Source organism: Cyanistes caeruleus, chromosome 9, assembly GCF_971803275.1.
Source record: "Cyanistes caeruleus chromosome 9, bCyaCae1.hap1.1, whole genome shotgun sequence".
NCBI classification, from domain to species: Eukaryota; Metazoa; Chordata; class Aves; order Passeriformes; family Paridae; genus Cyanistes; species Cyanistes caeruleus.
Window position 1 is genome coordinate 18,479,982 of NC_141709.1, and position 17,620 is coordinate 18,497,601.

At 38.4% G+C, this 17,620-nt stretch overlaps 1 protein-coding gene across 18 annotated transcripts; it reads right to left on the reverse strand.

The window, feature by feature from the left end:
* Positions 1-558: 558 nt before the first annotated feature.
* CDC7 (cell division cycle 7) lies at positions 559-17,609 on the reverse strand. Of its 18 annotated transcripts, none has more exons than XM_086901978.1 (13): positions 17,206-17,442; positions 16,591-16,701; positions 15,801-15,948; positions 13,441-13,527; positions 11,440-11,575; positions 10,723-10,816; positions 10,475-10,617; positions 8,556-8,805; positions 7,912-8,007; positions 6,816-6,994; positions 5,543-5,625; positions 2,674-2,823; positions 559-1,746 (listed from the first exon to the last, which is right to left on the reverse strand). In XM_086901978.1, exons 3-13 carry the CDS (start codon positions 15,889-15,891, stop codon positions 1,370-1,372), a joined length of 1,686 nt encoding a protein of 561 aa, XP_086758104.1. In that variant the 5' UTR covers positions 15,892-15,948; positions 16,591-16,701; positions 17,206-17,442; the 3' UTR covers positions 559-1,369. The 18 variants fall into 18 exon arrangements, 17 of the variants coding, with proteins under 17 accessions (XP_086758104.1, XP_023787861.2, XP_086758107.1 ...); XM_023932093.2 differs by having other exon boundaries at positions 16,772-17,442; XM_086901981.1 differs by having other exon boundaries at positions 13,441-13,524; positions 16,772-17,439.
* Positions 17,610-17,620: the final 11 nt, after the last annotated feature.

The following is a 17,620-nucleotide window of genomic DNA, read 5'->3' on the forward strand; positions in this document are numbered from 1 at the left end:
TGACATCTGCAAATATTTTTCCTTAACAGCTGATGCCAGAAACAGAAAATAACGGCAATGTTGCTCTATGTGTTCAAGGTTTTGAAAATACTGAAATCTTGTCCCTTCAGCCCCAGTCCTGGTCAGGATCTTTGCAATATCATAACCAACAGCTCATATGAGAAGGCTTTTACAAGAGTTATCAAAGCAGCAATCTTACAGCAACTTCATCAGCATGTCAAGAAGTGTACATTGAAAAACACTACTATGCTTCATTCTCCACAATTATAAAGGCGTTTAGAGAAGCTTCTGTGGAACATGATATAGCTTACTTTGCACATTGAAGACACAGGGTTTTCCTCCTTAGGAGCACACAATAGCTGTCTAACTCTGTGGTAAGAGTTCTTTGATGATTAACATAGTTTCACTAAAACAGCCATACACACTAGAGTGATCCAAAAAGTGTCTTCTGTCACTGAGGAATTTATACAGAAAACCAATGTGCAAGATTGCCTGAACAGAAACATAACACAGGAAAACCTTACCTGACTTTTATAGAAACATCTCTAGACAAGCTTCTGAAGTTATAAAACCAAATCATTTATTGAACAAGTATTTTTTAAGAAATCAGTCTCCTTAAGAGTAATCAAACCTATGTGTAGCACCCGAGACATCCTGAAGGCAGCAGCTGTGGGAATGTTGACAGTTATCCATGGCACTGCGGAAACATGGGCTTTGCAAAAGGAGAAACTGCATTTATTACTACTGCCTACATAGGAAAGGCCAGATAGGAACAAAAATGTACTTTTCAAAGTCATGTTTTTCTTTTGATGATATAATCTCCAGCACCTGGTCTTTCCTCTAGCAACACTCCTGAAGTAATACTGTTCTCTGAAAATAGTCTGAACAAAATGAATACACTTTATTCCATTTTCAGTCCCCCCATGTACTAAACAAGAACAAAGCAGAGATATGAAAGTACAGAAAAAGTCTCTCAAACACTTTCTTATTTCAATCTTACCTTAAGGCAAAGTTGTAAATTTTAAGGGAATATCTCGAGAATTAAGCATAGAGCTTATGAAACTCTTTTTTTCTTTGTTGTTTTTGATCAAAGTTAACTTTCTTAGAGAACAGGTATGCACAGCAATAACCTCTCAGAAGTGTCTTAGGATAAGACTATGTTAGTGATGTTTATGTAACTTCTGCATCTGCAAGTATTTCTTAAACTGACATTTGCAGTCTAACTGTACAAGACAAAGTTTCAGTAGTTCAGAGCACAGTGTGATGTTTTTTCAATGAGTGTAAATGTAGAGGGCAACAAGGTAAAACTGCCTCAGTATTTCATTTCCACACAAAACATATGAAAGTAATAACAGAGTAAGTTATCTTCTTAAAGCCTTATGTACTTAAAAAAAGGATGCAGCAAAGCCTCTTTTGCAGTTATTCTTGTTGCAGGGTTTAAATCTAGTAGCTTATCAAGTAGGTCATATGCTTCATCAGGAACCTGATCCCATCCTTTCATGTCAGTTGCCTTCATTTCCAAAGCACCATCGCCTTCCTGAGAACTCTGTAAGTGTTGAATTTGTTTTCCAAGTGTCTCAGGAGCACAGGGTTTGTCTGCTGCAACTGGCAAATCTGTGCTATTTTCAGACCTGCTGGGCCCTTCCCCCTGAGATCTCTTACAGCTGCTATTTGTTCCTCTCAGCTTTTCACAGAGGGTTCGTAGGTTTTGAGATGGGACAACTTGGGTACACACAACTGATTTTCCTAGGGAAAAAAGTTGTATAGGAAACCATATTTTATTATACTTTCTATGCAACTCTCAAAGTAGAACCAGCATGAAAGAAAAAACATCCCAAATTATCAAAGAACCAAATCCACCCCCCATACCTCCACACCAGCCCTGCTGTTACAGCAGCAGCCCCTGAAAATGAAAGTTCTGCTCAGAACTAAGAGCTCTAGGCTATGTGAAGTTATGTAGTGACAGGTTGTCAGCCACTCTGTACACCAACTTTTTGCATTTCACTGCCATTTAAACAGAACTGAAGACAATTAAATATTCTGATTTTTACACCTCTGGAAAACAAAAATTGATGCTGGCAGTTACAAGTCCAGGTAGCAAATGCTGCAGCATTTAACCTACAAGCAATTAGGGGAATGGTTATTTGGGTATTTTGTGTTTTGTGGTGATTGTATCTTTTTTAAACAGGCCAGTTGTCAGGTATTGGGCTTTTGGGTTTTCAGCTTGTTTGTTTGTTTTACTAGGCCTTTTGAGGGAAGGGCAGGGGAAAAAGCAAGGCTTACATCATCTAAATATTAAGTCATATTGACTTAAGCCTCCAGGCCAAATTTTGTAGGAATAGAAACACTGTCTCAAGAATTCTAACCAAATGCCAGTAGGAAACATTTAGTTGGCATACTTCACCTCAAGTAGCCCGGATTTAGTGAAAGGCAGCAAATAGACAGGTTGGGAAAACTATGACATAAAGTACCCCATACACACATTGTAAAAGACAGAAAAACACAAAACTGTCTTAAAATCTGTCAATATAGACATGCAAAAAGTGTGATTTATTTCCAAATTTACTCTCAAAACTAAAAATATATTTATATACACAAAAAAAAAATCATTTATTGTAAATCACAGCATTAAGTAACATTCTCCCCCTTCCCCCATAATTAAGGTTTGCATACCAAAAGTTCTAGCAGCCTCAATGGTTTCTCTGGATCCACGAACTGTCATGATTTGTGCCAAAGCAGTTAAATCATCACTTGCTTTGAAAAATGGATACCGTCCACTGAGTAGAGAAAGGAATATGATTCCTGCAGACCACATGTCTATTGCTGCAAAGGAAAACAAATTTATTAACAACTAAACTCGTGATTTCATCACAAACAAAATTTCAACTTTCTTTAAAAAGAAATTATGATCTGAAAAGTTTCTATCAGCCAAAATTATGTTCTGAAGTACTTCTTAACTCTGGTCACATAGATAATACTTCAGACAAGAGTGGAAATTACTGTAACTAGATTGAAGAATAATTTCCTACTTTGATGCAGAGGGAGTGTTTTTTTTGTATAAGTTATTCCATTAACTTGCTCAACTTAAAATGGACCAAAACAATGTTTGAAGCTGTTTTACCTGGGAAGATGAGAGGGGGCAAATGAAATGGCAGGATTGATACATACTTAACTTTACTTCACATGAAGAAAACCTTATATAAGGGTCATAAGTAAAAGACAACTCACAAATATTAACGAAAATATTTTTGGGGGATTGAGGCTAGCATAGGTAGGCAGTACTAAGAAATTTTTCTTATTATGAGCTTTGTTCCTCTCTAATATGAACTCACTTGACAAGATAGGCAGTTTAAAAACTGTAACAGTTCAGTTATTCATCACTTTCATCGTGTTATGAAGAGTACAGAGAGTACTCTGAGGATAGAGGCCAAAGCCTGATGGAAACTTCAGTACTGGAAGTTACAAGAATACCTGTCTGCCATAATTTTTTTGGCTCACTAAGGTGCACATTTTGAGAAATGGCAAGGAAAGTGAAGGAGAGAGTTTGAAGGATCTCAAACTCTGAAGAGAAAAATTAACAGTTGGAAAATAGAGGCATATTCATCTCAGTCCTATTCAAAAAAGTAAGTAGCAAAATAGGCAGTAATTAATTTGGACATTTTAATTAGAAACACTCTTAGCACAGAATTTTGATTCTAAAAAAAAAGTATTAAGTTGACTTTAGTTGCAAAAACAGATCTTATATGTATTTTATTAAAAAACAAAAATCTAAGTTAATAATTTGCCACAATTTACAGTGGAAAGGTTTTCTGCCTTCAGCACAGTTCCTGTAAAGAAGTTTTAGTATCATCTTTGAAACAGTGGTGTAGTAATGCTATCTGTTTGAGGGGCTGTGCATCCCCCTGACAATGTGTCTGGGTAAGCTGGAGTAATCAAGGTCAAGACCTTTGAAAATATTTAATTATATAACTCCTGCTGAAATTAAAAGGCATTATATATCTGGTGGGCAGTAAATCCTGGCCCCACAATTGTGATAGAGCTGTGATCATCAGCAGAGGGCAAGATCTTGTGGAATGACATAAAAATCATGATTCCTCCCTAAGGCTTTGTCCAGTGTTATCCAGCAAGTGAGGAAAGGGGAAGAGAGGGAAAAACCAAGGGAAAGCATAACTGGACCTGTGTAACCTCAACTTGGGAGCTTAGGTTGTACTCCAGCACTGTGAACCTGGGTCAGATGTGCTACAGTAGCTCTGGGTAGAGTCAGTTGGATTCAGCCAGTAACTGGCAGGAACACAAGGTGACTTCAGCAGCCCCAAATGAAAGTGAACAGTAATACTAGTTCAAATAAAACATCATATTATAAATATTAGTATTAGTCTACCCAGTTCTAATTAAGGCCTTTGTTGACATACAGCAGCAGCTCAGCACCACTGACTCAGTCCAGGGATGTCTGTGCCATACCCAAGGGTGGGTCCAGATTTACCCCCATTTTGTAATTCTGCTCCTCATTACCCCAGAGAACAGAAAACCATCTGAAAGCGTGTTTAACACCAGCATGTGACCAAGATTGCCTAGGTATGTCTTCTTTCTGCTTCAATCCTGTCTGTAGAGATCCAGAGATTGTCTAACTCTTCCTAGATGACTGCTAGCCCATAAAGCTGGATGTTACAGCACAGACACAAGAACTTCAAACAAGCTGCCATACCTTTGATATCCCACAGGACAGATGTTGTTTCAAGCGGCAGTAAGATATCCAGGCATAAACTGATCAAATATATTGTTAATTCTATTTTGAGTGTGTATACACACTTTAACTACTAAAAATTAACAACTTTCTCTAAAGATATTCAGAAAAAAAATTGCTAAAAGCTTGTATTCTAAATCCAGTTTTTGAGGACATTTTTATTTTTGGGTAAGTCAGAACTCCTGGTCATAGACCAAATGTTTAATGGTTAACTGTTTCTTTTGGTTCTCCATCCTGCAGATAGGCACAACCTCTCCCACCTTGCTTGCACCAGCTAATGCATTAACCATCTCTCTGCCCTGCCCTGGTATTTACCCAAACCACTGAATCTTATTAACTAAGTTTTAACACAGGGAAATTATAATTTTAGTTTAAAATAATTATGACATTTACACACCACCTATTTAAAGCAATAGCAAAAAGAAAAAAAATTGATAAAAAGTCATTAAATAATGCTTTCTAGAACACATTTGCAATTACACTATTAACTATGCCTGATATTGCAGCATATGTTACAACCTGCCTAGAAAAGGCTAAACATAATATCCTCTCTCCCCAGAATTCATTCAAGATTTTTCTTGGATAAGTAAGCCCAGAAACTTCATAAAAAGTTCTTTTTTCTTTTAAAATATATTGTATTTAAACTTTTAATTAAAATCATGAAATACTTGAAAAGCATTAGAAGGGATGGAAAATTAATTTCACAAGTTAAAAAATCATCCCATAAAAAAGACAACAAAATATGCATAGGAATGAAAAGGTGAAAAAAGCCATTTGATTGAGTCTGTTGGGCAGTACCTGTGGTTTGAGTGGGGCATTTTGTTAATACTTCTGGTGCTCTGAATCCAGGTGTTCCTGCCCTGGGAGCCACTTGCTGACGCCTTGTAATAAGAGACAAATATATTTAGAATATAAAAGCTTATAATTAAGTTCTAAATTTAATAATATTTATTATTGTTTTTTAGGATATACTTGTGTAAGATGTGTAAACAGCCTAACCCTGCTTTATTCAAGTCTTACAGAAGTTTGAAGCATCTTATCTGGCATAAAATTATAAGATAGACATGTAATAGCCTTATCTATTATATTGTATTTTAATTATATTATCTAGCATAAGAAATTACCAGAGAAATACTTATTGTATACTTATTTTACAATGACCTTTTCTTAGTTTCATCTAAGAGAAGTGTCACTTTTGTTAAGAGCTTGTTTTCATGGGGAACTCTGAAGTTGAGGCAAATTAACCTAAGGCAATTAACCCAAGGCAATTAACCCAAGGCAAAAAGCATATTCTTGAATGTGGATGCTATGGCTTTGTGTTAGTCCAGAGCAAACTAAGGCTCTCTCTGAGTGTTGCCAAGAATTTCCTTTTTGTTAGATTAACTAAAAGGTGTGAAGTTATTATTTTAAAAATCACGTGTGGATAAAAGGCAAGAGTAGATCATAATCAAAACAACCTGTAGAGGGATGGCATGAGGAACTGGAACAGGTTACCCAGAGAAGCTGTGGATGCCCATCCCTGGCAGTGCTCAAGGCCAGGCAGGATACAGCTCAGAGAAACCTGGTCTAGTGGAAGTTGCCCCAGCCCATGGTAGGGGATTTGGAACAAGATGACCTTTAAGGTTCTTTCCAACCTAAACCATTAGTTTTTCAGATGAGCAAAAACGAAACAATCATGCTTCCTTTTTATTCTACATTTCATGATTTCCAGAATTCCAGCTGTTGGTATAATTTAGGCCTATTAGGTAACTACTAAATGAGAGAATTTAGAACACTTTTCTAAGTGTTGTAATTAACTCAAGCGATTTTCTGCAACACTTGTAGGTGAACAAATAAATACAAAACCAAGAAAATAATTACCAGTGAATCTTTCTACCTGCAGATAGCAGTGAACTAATCCATGAATTCCATGAATTATTCTTGCTTAAAAAGAACATACTCGGTGTTTTAAGAGCTGCAGAGATCAAATGCTATCTTTTCACTTACTAAATCAGCAGTCTAGTAAATCTAAGTTTCTGACTTGGCTGGACAGCAGAGCAGACAATTTTACAGCATTATCAAAGCATATTACCTTGAAAGGCAAACACTGCAAACTCTATCCGTTGCATAACAGTCACAGAGCAGGTTTAAAGGGCAACCACTGGCAGCTTTCCTGGCTGCCCCATTGCTCACAGTTTTGGTAGAAATAATCTTCTTCTTTGTTACTAACTTCTTGGATGAAACATCTATAATCTTTGATTGTTTTATGAGCTGCAATGGAGATATTTTAGAGAAGGTGACATATTTAAGAAGTTTCCCCTTACGTATAGATCGTACAATTCCTAAAACACTGACTTAACAGGTGCTCATGAACAAGAAGAATTTTAGAATAGACAGCAAACCTCTTTAACAATATCAAATGTACTATAAAACAGACACTGGAACTTTCTAGATAGCCTGATTCCCTCCCCTTCCCCTTCAGAAGGCATTTTCAGTGTTTACCAAAAAAACTATATTAAATATCCTAAAGCTACAATACAAGTATTTTTCAAGTTAGTATAGTGTTTCAAGAATTTTTTGGCTCAATGTGAGAATAAGAAAAAAAAAATATGAGCAACACACAGACACCAAATACCATAAACCAAACCCTCTAATTCATTTGGGGTTTCCCCCTTGTCATATTAAATAATAATTACAAAAAAACAGTTACAAGTTTTATCCACAGCTTCAAGCAAAATAATTTTTTTTTAAATTTCACAAGATAAGTAAGGAGTGGTTGAACAGGATCCCCAGGGCAGTGGTCACAGCACCAGCCTGACAGAGCTCAAGAAGCATTAGGGCAATGCTCTCAGGTACATGGAGTGACTTGGGGGCATCCTGTGCAGAACCAGGAGTTGGACTTGATTCTCATCAAGGGTCCCTTCCAACTCAGTTTATTTTGTGATTCTATGATTAGCTGCACAAATAGATGCATAGCTACAGAACACATTGTTTAAGAGCTTCAAGAGGTACTGAAACAGAAATGAAAAATTCTTTGAGCCTTTCAAGAAAGACACATTTAATAGTCTGCTCAGAAATCTTTAGTTCCATAGCATTCTGGAGCAGTGCTTGTTCTTACAGAACAACCAGTTCTATAATTTTTTAAAAATGCAGCAGATTGATCCTGCTGATGAGTTAATACTTCTTACTTTTGTGCTTGAGTTCTCCTGGTATGTGGAGCTATAGACATTGAAATTCCTCTCTCCGAAGACAGAGCGCTGGACAGAATGGTGCACAGAGTCCTCCTACAATACCAACAAGAAGGACAATAAGGATCCTGTTTAACAGGCATCTGGGTACTGACAGTTCAAAAAGAAAAGTGTAGTATCATAAAACAAGAACAGCAGCATGCAAGTCATTTTCAGGCATCAGTTTACTGTGGATGAAGAAACATCGTCTAGACAGAACAGCAAACATGTTTACAAAACCAATCACACCTCCGAAGTGCCCCAAGACAATCTCAGTGTAGTCTGTGCTGCATTTGTTATGCAACTAGTAACTAAACATAGGTGAATGATTATTGGCTTGGGGAAGAGTTTCACCATCCCTGTCTCTGAAAAAGGATTTAAGGCTGTCTAAAGAGTAACTTATGCTAGGGTTTTATACAGCCTTCAGCACTCTGTTACATCTAACAGATAATGATGAAGCCAATAGTTATGTAGAAGTAGCTCCTCAGATATGAACACTGTGATGCTGTGCAGGCTCAGCTTCTGCGCAAGTGCTGCATCTCCCCCTGTTGGATGAAGGAACACATTAAACATATACAATAGCATTAATGAAAGAGACTGAGAACCTTTCCTCCTCTTCCTTGTTTCATCTGTACTTTTGAAAGTGAGCTGGACCTTCTATCAGCTGCTTTTGAGGCTGACTGTTGAGCTATCTGTTTAGGTGCTGCGACACAGACAGAAACCCCGTTTCTCAAGGCTACAGCAGGATTAGTCTGCAAGCAACTTCCCTGCTGGTCTTCAGAGTGGGCAGATTTAAGAAGCTCTATTTTCGTATCAGGGGTTCCTTGTGCCAAGCCAAAATCTACCAAGGCATACCTGAAAAGACACAAATTCAGAATCAGGAGTCACAAAGTACCTATTAATCATTCAATTTACTATTCCTTACTTATCTTTCTTTCACATTTCATTCAATATTGCTTATCTGTACTGTTGCCAGCATCACAATCCTATTTTCTTCCTTCTCCTACTGTGTAGATAGCACCCATCTCACCTATCCCCTCAATGTTTTTACTCTATACCACTGTTCATTGTTTCTTGTCCCAAAATCTTCTCAAGTACATCCTTCCTCCAAAGATGTTAAAAAGCTATTTCCAGCAACTCCTTTTTGAAGTTCTAGTCCTACAGCCCTGAATCTTCAGCCAGCAGTCATGTACAAGTGACTTGACTCTTGTCAGGACTCCCACAGGCAGAAGACAAAGGTGGCAGTGAAGACAGACCAGACCAACAGGGCTTAAAGCTTTGCCAGATTTCTGGCAAATACTAATGGAATTTACCTTAGTCTTCAAACAGGTAAGACTACATTAGTTCACACTTCAGATCTGTCTCTAAAAGAATTATGTTTACCTACAACCAGTACAGAGATAATCCATCTGTCCTTGAGTCTCAAACTTAACTCCATGCCTCTAAATGAAAAGTAGAGATTAAGGCTCAAACAAATGCTGGAAGAGCAAAATGGCAGTACATATTAATTTTGACAGATTTTAAAAAAATAAAAATAAAAAAATCAGTATTTCTAAAACTTTGTGCTTGCAGTTTGGAGAAACGCAATCAAATCTCCCCTACTAATTTTCACTGCAAAGAATCACAGAAACATTTAGGCTGGGAAAGACCTTTAAAATCAAGTCCAACTGTTAACCCTGCTCTGCCAAGTCCCACAAAACCATGTCCTTAAGTGCTGAATCTACAGGTCTTTTAAATTCCTCTAGGGATGGTGACTCAACCACTTCCCTGGGCAGCTCATTCCAATGCTTGATAAACCTTTTTCTAATATTGAACCTAAACCTTCCCTGGTGCAACTTGAGGCCATTTCCTGTCATCACTTTTTACTTGGGGATGTGCATCCTGCTACAACCTATCAGTGCTTTGCCTTGGACACTCTCCAACACCTCAGTGTCTCAACTGTACAAGCACAATGCTCACAAATACAGCTGTAGGACTGCTAGCACTGAAACATCCTGTCCATTTCAACTCTTCAGATAGAAGCAGTAACTCTCTTTCTACAATCTTTAAATTTTTGTAACTTGCAGGCAAAAGAGCCAACCCTACTATTTATAAACATTAATTCAATGTAAGGTGAAAAGAGCCCAAAGTCATCTATCTTATCTGTATCAGTTTTACTCTAATATTAAAAATGTACAAAGATCATTCTATGCATCACAAGTTACAATTTAACTCTTTTTAAAAAACACCCATATTTTATTCTTCTCATTTTTATTTGAAAATGTAGTACTTAGTAGTAAAAATCTTCATTTTATCAGGTATTTGTCACTCTATGAAGCAGACATTCCATTAAGAAAAAAAAATTCCTCCCTTCTTAAGTCCCTTAACAGTGAAAGAAAAATTTTACAAATAAACCCCCATGTTTTAAACTTAATTATTTAAGCACATGTTATGCAGCTGGAAGGAAAGAAGCCTAAAAGCCTAATTGACTCTGTTCTGCCAAGGCACACATCCCCAGATGAGATCACAGTATGGCCAGACTCACTTTTTTAGCTGCCTGTTGTAGAGGAAGTTGCTGGGCTTGACGTCACGGTGAACAATACCGAAGTGATGAATGCGCCTCAGTGCTTTAAACAGATTAAACATGTATTCCCTCACTTCTTCGAAGGAAAGGGAGTTCAAAATGTCCTGAAAGATTATTTGTAATTTGTAGAATTGTGGAATAATTATAGAATAGTTAGGCATCTGCTTTTAATTAAATGCTTTATTACATATCAAAAGTCAGAGACTCACCAAGAAGGATTCATGCTCCAGATATGGCATAACAATAACAACATGATCATTTTTCCTGAAGCAGTATTTAAGTCCCATAACATTATCTTGCCCCCTAGAAGAAAAGTAATGTTATTGAACAACAACCAAAAGGTGGATGCTTATTTTCCTTTATGTCTTAAAAACTTCAGTCAGGCTTTCTTTTATAATTCTAATTTATATTTTGACAGCAGTCTTATCAGTAACTAATCAATAGTTGTGCTCTTGCTGCTCAATGCTCCGTTCTGCAGTTTGGAATGAGAACTCAGCAGATTATCTGTGGGGCTGTAGTTTGTAGTTACCACTGCAATTAATATAGGCCCTGACTTTCATGATCTTACTATAATTTAAGAAGGTGCTATTCAGCATACTCTGACAACAAGTATTCATTCCTAAAACCACATTTTCTAATGAAGTGATTCTTTTTTCCAGGCATTTCAGAACAGGAACTTTGTTACCATAGAAATATATAATGGAATTTCTCAGCTGGTAAATAGAGTAACACCCCCGCAACTGAGACTAGCAGCAAAGGGCATCCATTACAGGTGAGATGCCCCTTTTGTTATTTGCCCTCAATAAAAAGAATACACGTAAGTGTGGTTAAAAATCAATAGAAGTGCCAAAACTTAAGAAGTACAGAACAGTGAGACAACATTCAGCAGTTCAGTCATAGCAATCCTAATTCTTTTGTTTATGTACCCTGCCACTGTGAGGCACTGAAGTTCAGCAGCTATTCGCAGAGGGTGGCTGGTTGGAATCAAGTGTTTCAGAGCCATTTGTTCCTCATGTCCTGTTTGTAGCTGTGCTGTGGCCAAGTAAACAGAACTAAAGGTACCTGTAAACAAAGGAGAAAGACATTGTCTTCAACATTTTTAATTAGGTCAATGCAGATTTTTACAGAAGTGATCTAACTGTTCACAATCCTGCAGTACACTTGATACTACATCAAAAGCAGGTTCTGGAAGAGAAAAACTCAGTTCTTTTTTTCTACTACTGAATATACTGATCTTGTATACAAGTTTTTTATGTCAGTAAAAATGCAAATATAACACTGTCTAACTTGCCTGGGACACAGTGCTCTTTGAATGTAAATTTCCTATCTTTGATTTCCTTTCTTGTTTAGGTAGCTTACTTTCATCTGACATCTAACTCCTCTCTCTACAATGTAAGAGGACTATATAATGCTAATCTGGAAAGCACTGCTGGTGCTATTCAAAGCACTTCTGAAATTGCTACATTTTCCTTAATTCTGTACCTTATCTATAAAGTAAGGCTTCCAACATGATGTGTAACTGCACTGTTTATTTGCCCAGAGCATTTTACCACATCCAATGTGATGCACTTGCTTGAGAAAGGGAGTATTGGGACTGTATGATAAACTTACCCAGCCATTTAATTTTAAGGATAATAAACCTCTTAGGAGGTTAATTTATCCTAATGATCTGAGATATCTGAACATACAAGTTGAACTGTCCTTCCATATGAATAAAGAATGGAAATTGCTTTTAAGTAATGTGTTTACCTCATGCTGGTTCAACAGTCTGAGTGCCAACATTCATCAAAATGCCAGCAAAATCTAAATACTTCATGCAACCATTAAAAAAAAATCCTCAAACAGCTGAGAGACCCATACCTTCATCAGAACTGATTGCAGTAACAAGGGTTACTGAATGACTTCGGACATTATGTTCGGTGGTGAGAACTGCTAAAATGAAAGTGATTCCCGAGAGGAATCCTAAGTTGAAGCTTGTTTTCTCATGATGTTGTTGAACTGCAAATGGTATTTTTTTAAAAACATTGTTTGCGCCTAAGAGTAAAATCAGAGGTTTTTTTAAAAAAAATCAGAAATTTTGTTTAATTACAACACTTTTTTATGATAGGTATAAGTCTATTTTGTTTATTTTTGAAATTTTACATTCATGTGGGGAATGGAGCTGGGGAGTTTTTAAGTAGTTTGCCAAAAACTCTTAGGCATCTAACCTGCTGCACAGAAATTCCGCCACAAAACAGATGCTAAACAATCCAGCTTCCTATCACCATCTTTTGTTTTAGAAGTGTGGAGTTTCAAAAAGTGTTGAAATCCTACGTTCAGAAGTACCTGAATCTATGTATAGGCATGCCTGACACTAATTTAAGGTATTTGCAATACTGTCTTGTTGAAGGCAAGGTGAACACAAGTATTCTAAAATTTGATACTGTATGTCTTCCAAAATGAAACAGTTCTTCATTTTTTAAGTAAAGCAGCTACAACCTTTCAGTTTCCTCATCTATTTCTGCCCAAGAGATTTTAGTGGAAACAAAGCTAACTGAAGGAACACCAATTAAGTATGTCAAAACACAGTTACATTTAAGTAGATTTCTCATGTAAAGGAGAAAAAGAATGGATTTTTAAGACTATTTACTTTAGTCTATCTCAAAAAGTTTTTAATTGCCAAAATTGGAATGTTGTTTTTTTAAAAGGCTTCAATATACCAGATTTTCAAGAAAATATCTTGAAAACATTCCTAATTCATACACTCAGCAACATATTAGAATTATGTGTGCTCAGCAGCATATTAGAATTCCTACAGGGACCGTGTAGTATGTCAAAAAAAGGCATTTGGCTTCAATTGTGTATATTGGGATCTTAGACTTATACTTTTCAAATTAGAAATGCCAAAAGAAATTTTAACTCTAAGCAAGATAAAATGAAACATTTACCTTCTCCAATTTTTTCCTTTATTTTGAACACATTTACAAGCTGTGGCACTGCTTCATAAAGCTTTTCAATATCTTTTTTTACTGCTGCTGTGGAAAGAATGGAGAAAATAAGTTAGAAATTTTTGATCTGATCTATATTGTAGATCACAAATTACACTCCATGGGACTGTGGATTCACATACACAGAGGAAAAAACAGCACAAAGGTATCGTATCCTGCTGACATTACCATGTGGACACTTGAAATTTGTTGTTCTTTATCACACTCCTTTACAAGCTGCAGCATTTAGACAATTTTATTTTGCTTATCTGACACATAACAGATTCTGAGAGGGCAGAAGCCTTCTGGATCCTAGGACACCTACAGCTCATCACTGTTTACATTAGATCTGTGACAGCAATTTGACAAAAGACAAAACTGTAACAGTTGTTTCTGTAAGCACAGGTGCAAATCCATCAGATGCAAATCACAAATACAGAAAAATAATTGTTTTGTAAATATTTTTAAGATTGGTAATGCAATCTTTCCCAATATTACTTAAAATAGTGGGCATCAAAGCCCATGTTTGCTCTGCATTTAGGCTGCTGCACCTCATGCTGCCATCACTAGATGGCACGACAAGGATGCTGTACTGCATTATTTCAAAAAAATCATGTAGCTTTCCATTCAGTTTACAAATCCTTGTTGTTCAAGTGTTTTCTACACCTCACATAAGAATTCACTTCTTTTGAAGCTATCAATTATGTAGAGGCTTTGACTAATTTCTGTGGAGCAGGGGTAAAGAATATTTCAGTATACAGAACTAAATACAAACTGGTATTTGAAAAATCGATCAAATGAACAAATTTGCATACATTTTCCATCCCAAAAATAAATAATAAATTAAATTTAGCATAAACAGGTAAATTGTAATGTATTGTACCTGTAAACATAGACTATGTTCACCAGGACAGCAAATCACAAGCAATAAGAACTTAAAAAAAAAAAAAATCACAGATATGCTGGAATCAAATTATGGATTAGCATGTATCCCTAGCCTTCTATGTAGCTTACTTTAAACAACAACAAAATTCCCTGAGGAACATTTTCTTCCTGCTAAAAACCCAATAGATCAGCTAGTAATTCAAGTTATAGTTACCTTTCAATTTTAACTTTTTTATTTCAAATTTTTTTAAAAACCAACATACTAAAAATGCTTCTGAGAACTGAAACCTGCTGCCTCTTTTACTATCCATTTATATTCCTTTTTTTCCTTTAAATTGTTCTCTCTGCTTCTTCAAATTGTTTATTTTGGGAAATATTTCAGGAATGAGAATGTCCTAAGGTATATACTAGCAATCACAGAAAACAAACTCAGCAACTGCTATAGTCTGCCAGATACTCCATTTTGTCCAACACTGAATTCAGATTCTTCCCTGGAGAAAGTTGAAGTTTTCAGGCCATTTCAAGCAGGGTGGCAGAGGCTGCAGTGCCTACCCAAGGCACTTAGGAATTCAAAACAGCTGCTTGTGTGAAAGAGAGAAGTGCTGTAAAAAGTCAGTGACTGTCCTTGTTGAAAGACAGCAGTATAAACATCACCTGGTCAGTTCTGGGGGCCTGAATCCTCAGCTGGGTATAGAGAACATACAGTCATTGTGCCATCAGGATAATAACACTAATAATATTAGTCAGTATTTTCTGTAAGCATATTTTAAAGTGATTTCTTCTCATATTTGCAAAGCAATACAAATTCAGCATCAATCTGGGCATGGATGAGCAGGAGCCTGAAAGAGGACTATATATTTTTTAAAAATCAGAAGCCATTATATCTATAAACTGGCTGATCATCAGGGATTCATGAGCAAGCACTGCACAGAAAGTGAAGACTCAGGTACACAAAGAGATTCAGAAACAACCAATAAAATATCTATCAGAGCACAAAATCTTAGTTCAGCTTCTACAAAGAGAAGCAAGAAGAGTGTTTTTATGGACATAAACACATCTAAAGATATTGAAGCATAAGGCCGGTGATTATATAGATGAAAAGGCAAAATACTGGATTTGTGTATTTGTCTGGTCAGTTTTATTCTCAAGGGCTGGCTTTTTTTTTCATTCTGGCATTCTCTTACATGTTCTGTAATACATACATAGTAGGTTTAGCAAATTGTGACAAAATACTGTTGCTGAAGTTTTGCAATGCACAAACAGCAGGAATAAACTTAAAATCAAAAGCCACCTCAAATGTTTTAATTTCATTAATTCTTTATGAATCAGGATCACATACAGACAGGCTTAAAATCAATACTGAAATTTCCCCTAAGTGGTGTAGCAGCATGTCAGCAACAAAATACAATGTTCACAGTCCCTATTTCAGCACATACCTGAAAGCTTGTTCTGCTCAAGATTCCCATGGAAGTCTTCAGCCTGCTGAGGGTGCTGTTCATCACAGGGAGACTTCAACACCGTCTCCATCACAAAACTAGTCTCAAGTAAAAAAAATCCAAGACTTCAAGGGCCACTTCTGGACACCTGGGGGAGCAAGCATATCTGCTAAGACACTTCCTAGCCCTGCACTCAGCTCCTGAGATGAGATTTAGGGAGACTGAGGAGTTCCTCTGTGCTACCTAAAATAGTGTCATCCACCAGCCCAGCGAAACAGTAAACCAGTAAAGCAATGAGGATAGAGGGAGGAAGGGAAGGAAGACTGCAGGATAAGCTTAAATACAACTGATTTTCATCTCTCTTGTTTCCTCATTCACATTAAAGCATTGTCTTTTCCCTGAAGTTTGCTTTGAAAGACAAGGAACTGATGTACACAGAAATAGCTGCACTGCACAGTGCAAAAGCTATAAAAGGCCAGAAAATAGGAAAGAGATTATTATAGGAGAAAAAAATACCATCTCCATACAAGAGATCCGTCCCTCCTAGATACATTCAACATAATGTGTAGTTATTCATTGCCCTCCCAGCACAAGAAAAATAGAATATGCTTATTCTGAAATGCTTCTTCACAAATCTTGGAAACACTACATAACTCTGTGAACTAATAAAGTCCATTCATACTGTACACTCAAAAAACCCCGATAATCCCTTTTCAGGAGCAAAAGAGTGGCAGGGATTCCCAGGGCAGAACAGCCAGTGATAAATGAGCCTGGAAGCAGCAGCTCTTACAGTCACTCAAAACTGGTTCCATCCAGAAACTTTCCTTCCTTGTTACTTTGCCAAACCTTCGAAGTATTGGATGAACTTTTCCACACGGGGGAAGCAAATTCTGAAAAACTCCTGATAAAGAATGCATCTGTTTCAGCTATGGAGCTAGAAAGACATTTTGCCCCCACAGAATTCGAGCTACCTTTAGTCTGTCACCCTTGTGTAACAACAGGGACAAGAGACAGAAGCCGTCCCTTTTGAGCCCCGTTTTTTGCGGAAGCTTTGATGAAATCGGACTTGGAAACTACTGGAATGCGGTTAGAGATGGTTCTGGTCTCTTACAGGTAGCCACTGCCTCTGCTAGTGAGGAACAGGCAGATTAGCGTGTTCCAATCGTGTGCCGCCATGGCCTCAGCAGCAGCACCGGGACTGCAAGCTAGCACACACTGACACAGAACATCCGTGCGCTACAGGACGGCCGAGAGCCGCCACACATCCACAGCCCCGGCCATGTCACCAGCGCCACACAAAGCGGGAACACCCGGACCTCGTCACTGCCTTTACGGGACAGCCCCAGACAGCGAGGCCCCGGGCCAAGCGCACGCCGCGAGCTTCCCCACCGGCCCCGGGGCTCACGGGCGGCCGCAGCGGGGTGCACACGGGCCCTTGGGGCGGGGTGCACACGGGCCCTTCGGCTCCCGCCTAGAGCCGTCGCTCAGCCCCACTCCGACCGGGCAGGGGAGCCGGCCCCGCGGGGATGGCGGGCACCGAGGGGCGGAGGGTGCGCGGAGCGGGGCCCCCCAGACGAGCGGGGGGTGAGGGAGGGGAGGGAGCGGGGCCGCGGCCGCGCGGACGGGCACTCACGCGGACACCGGCGCGCGCCAGGGTTTTGCTGCTGCCGCCTTTCGCCGCCCGCGCGCCGCCGCCAATCCCGGCCCTCGGCGGAAGCGACGGCCCCGGCCAATGGCGGCGCCGGGCGGGGAAAGGCGCGCTGTCATTGGCCGGCCGGGGGGGCGGGGCCCGGCCGGAGCGGCGCGCGCGGGGAGGGGCG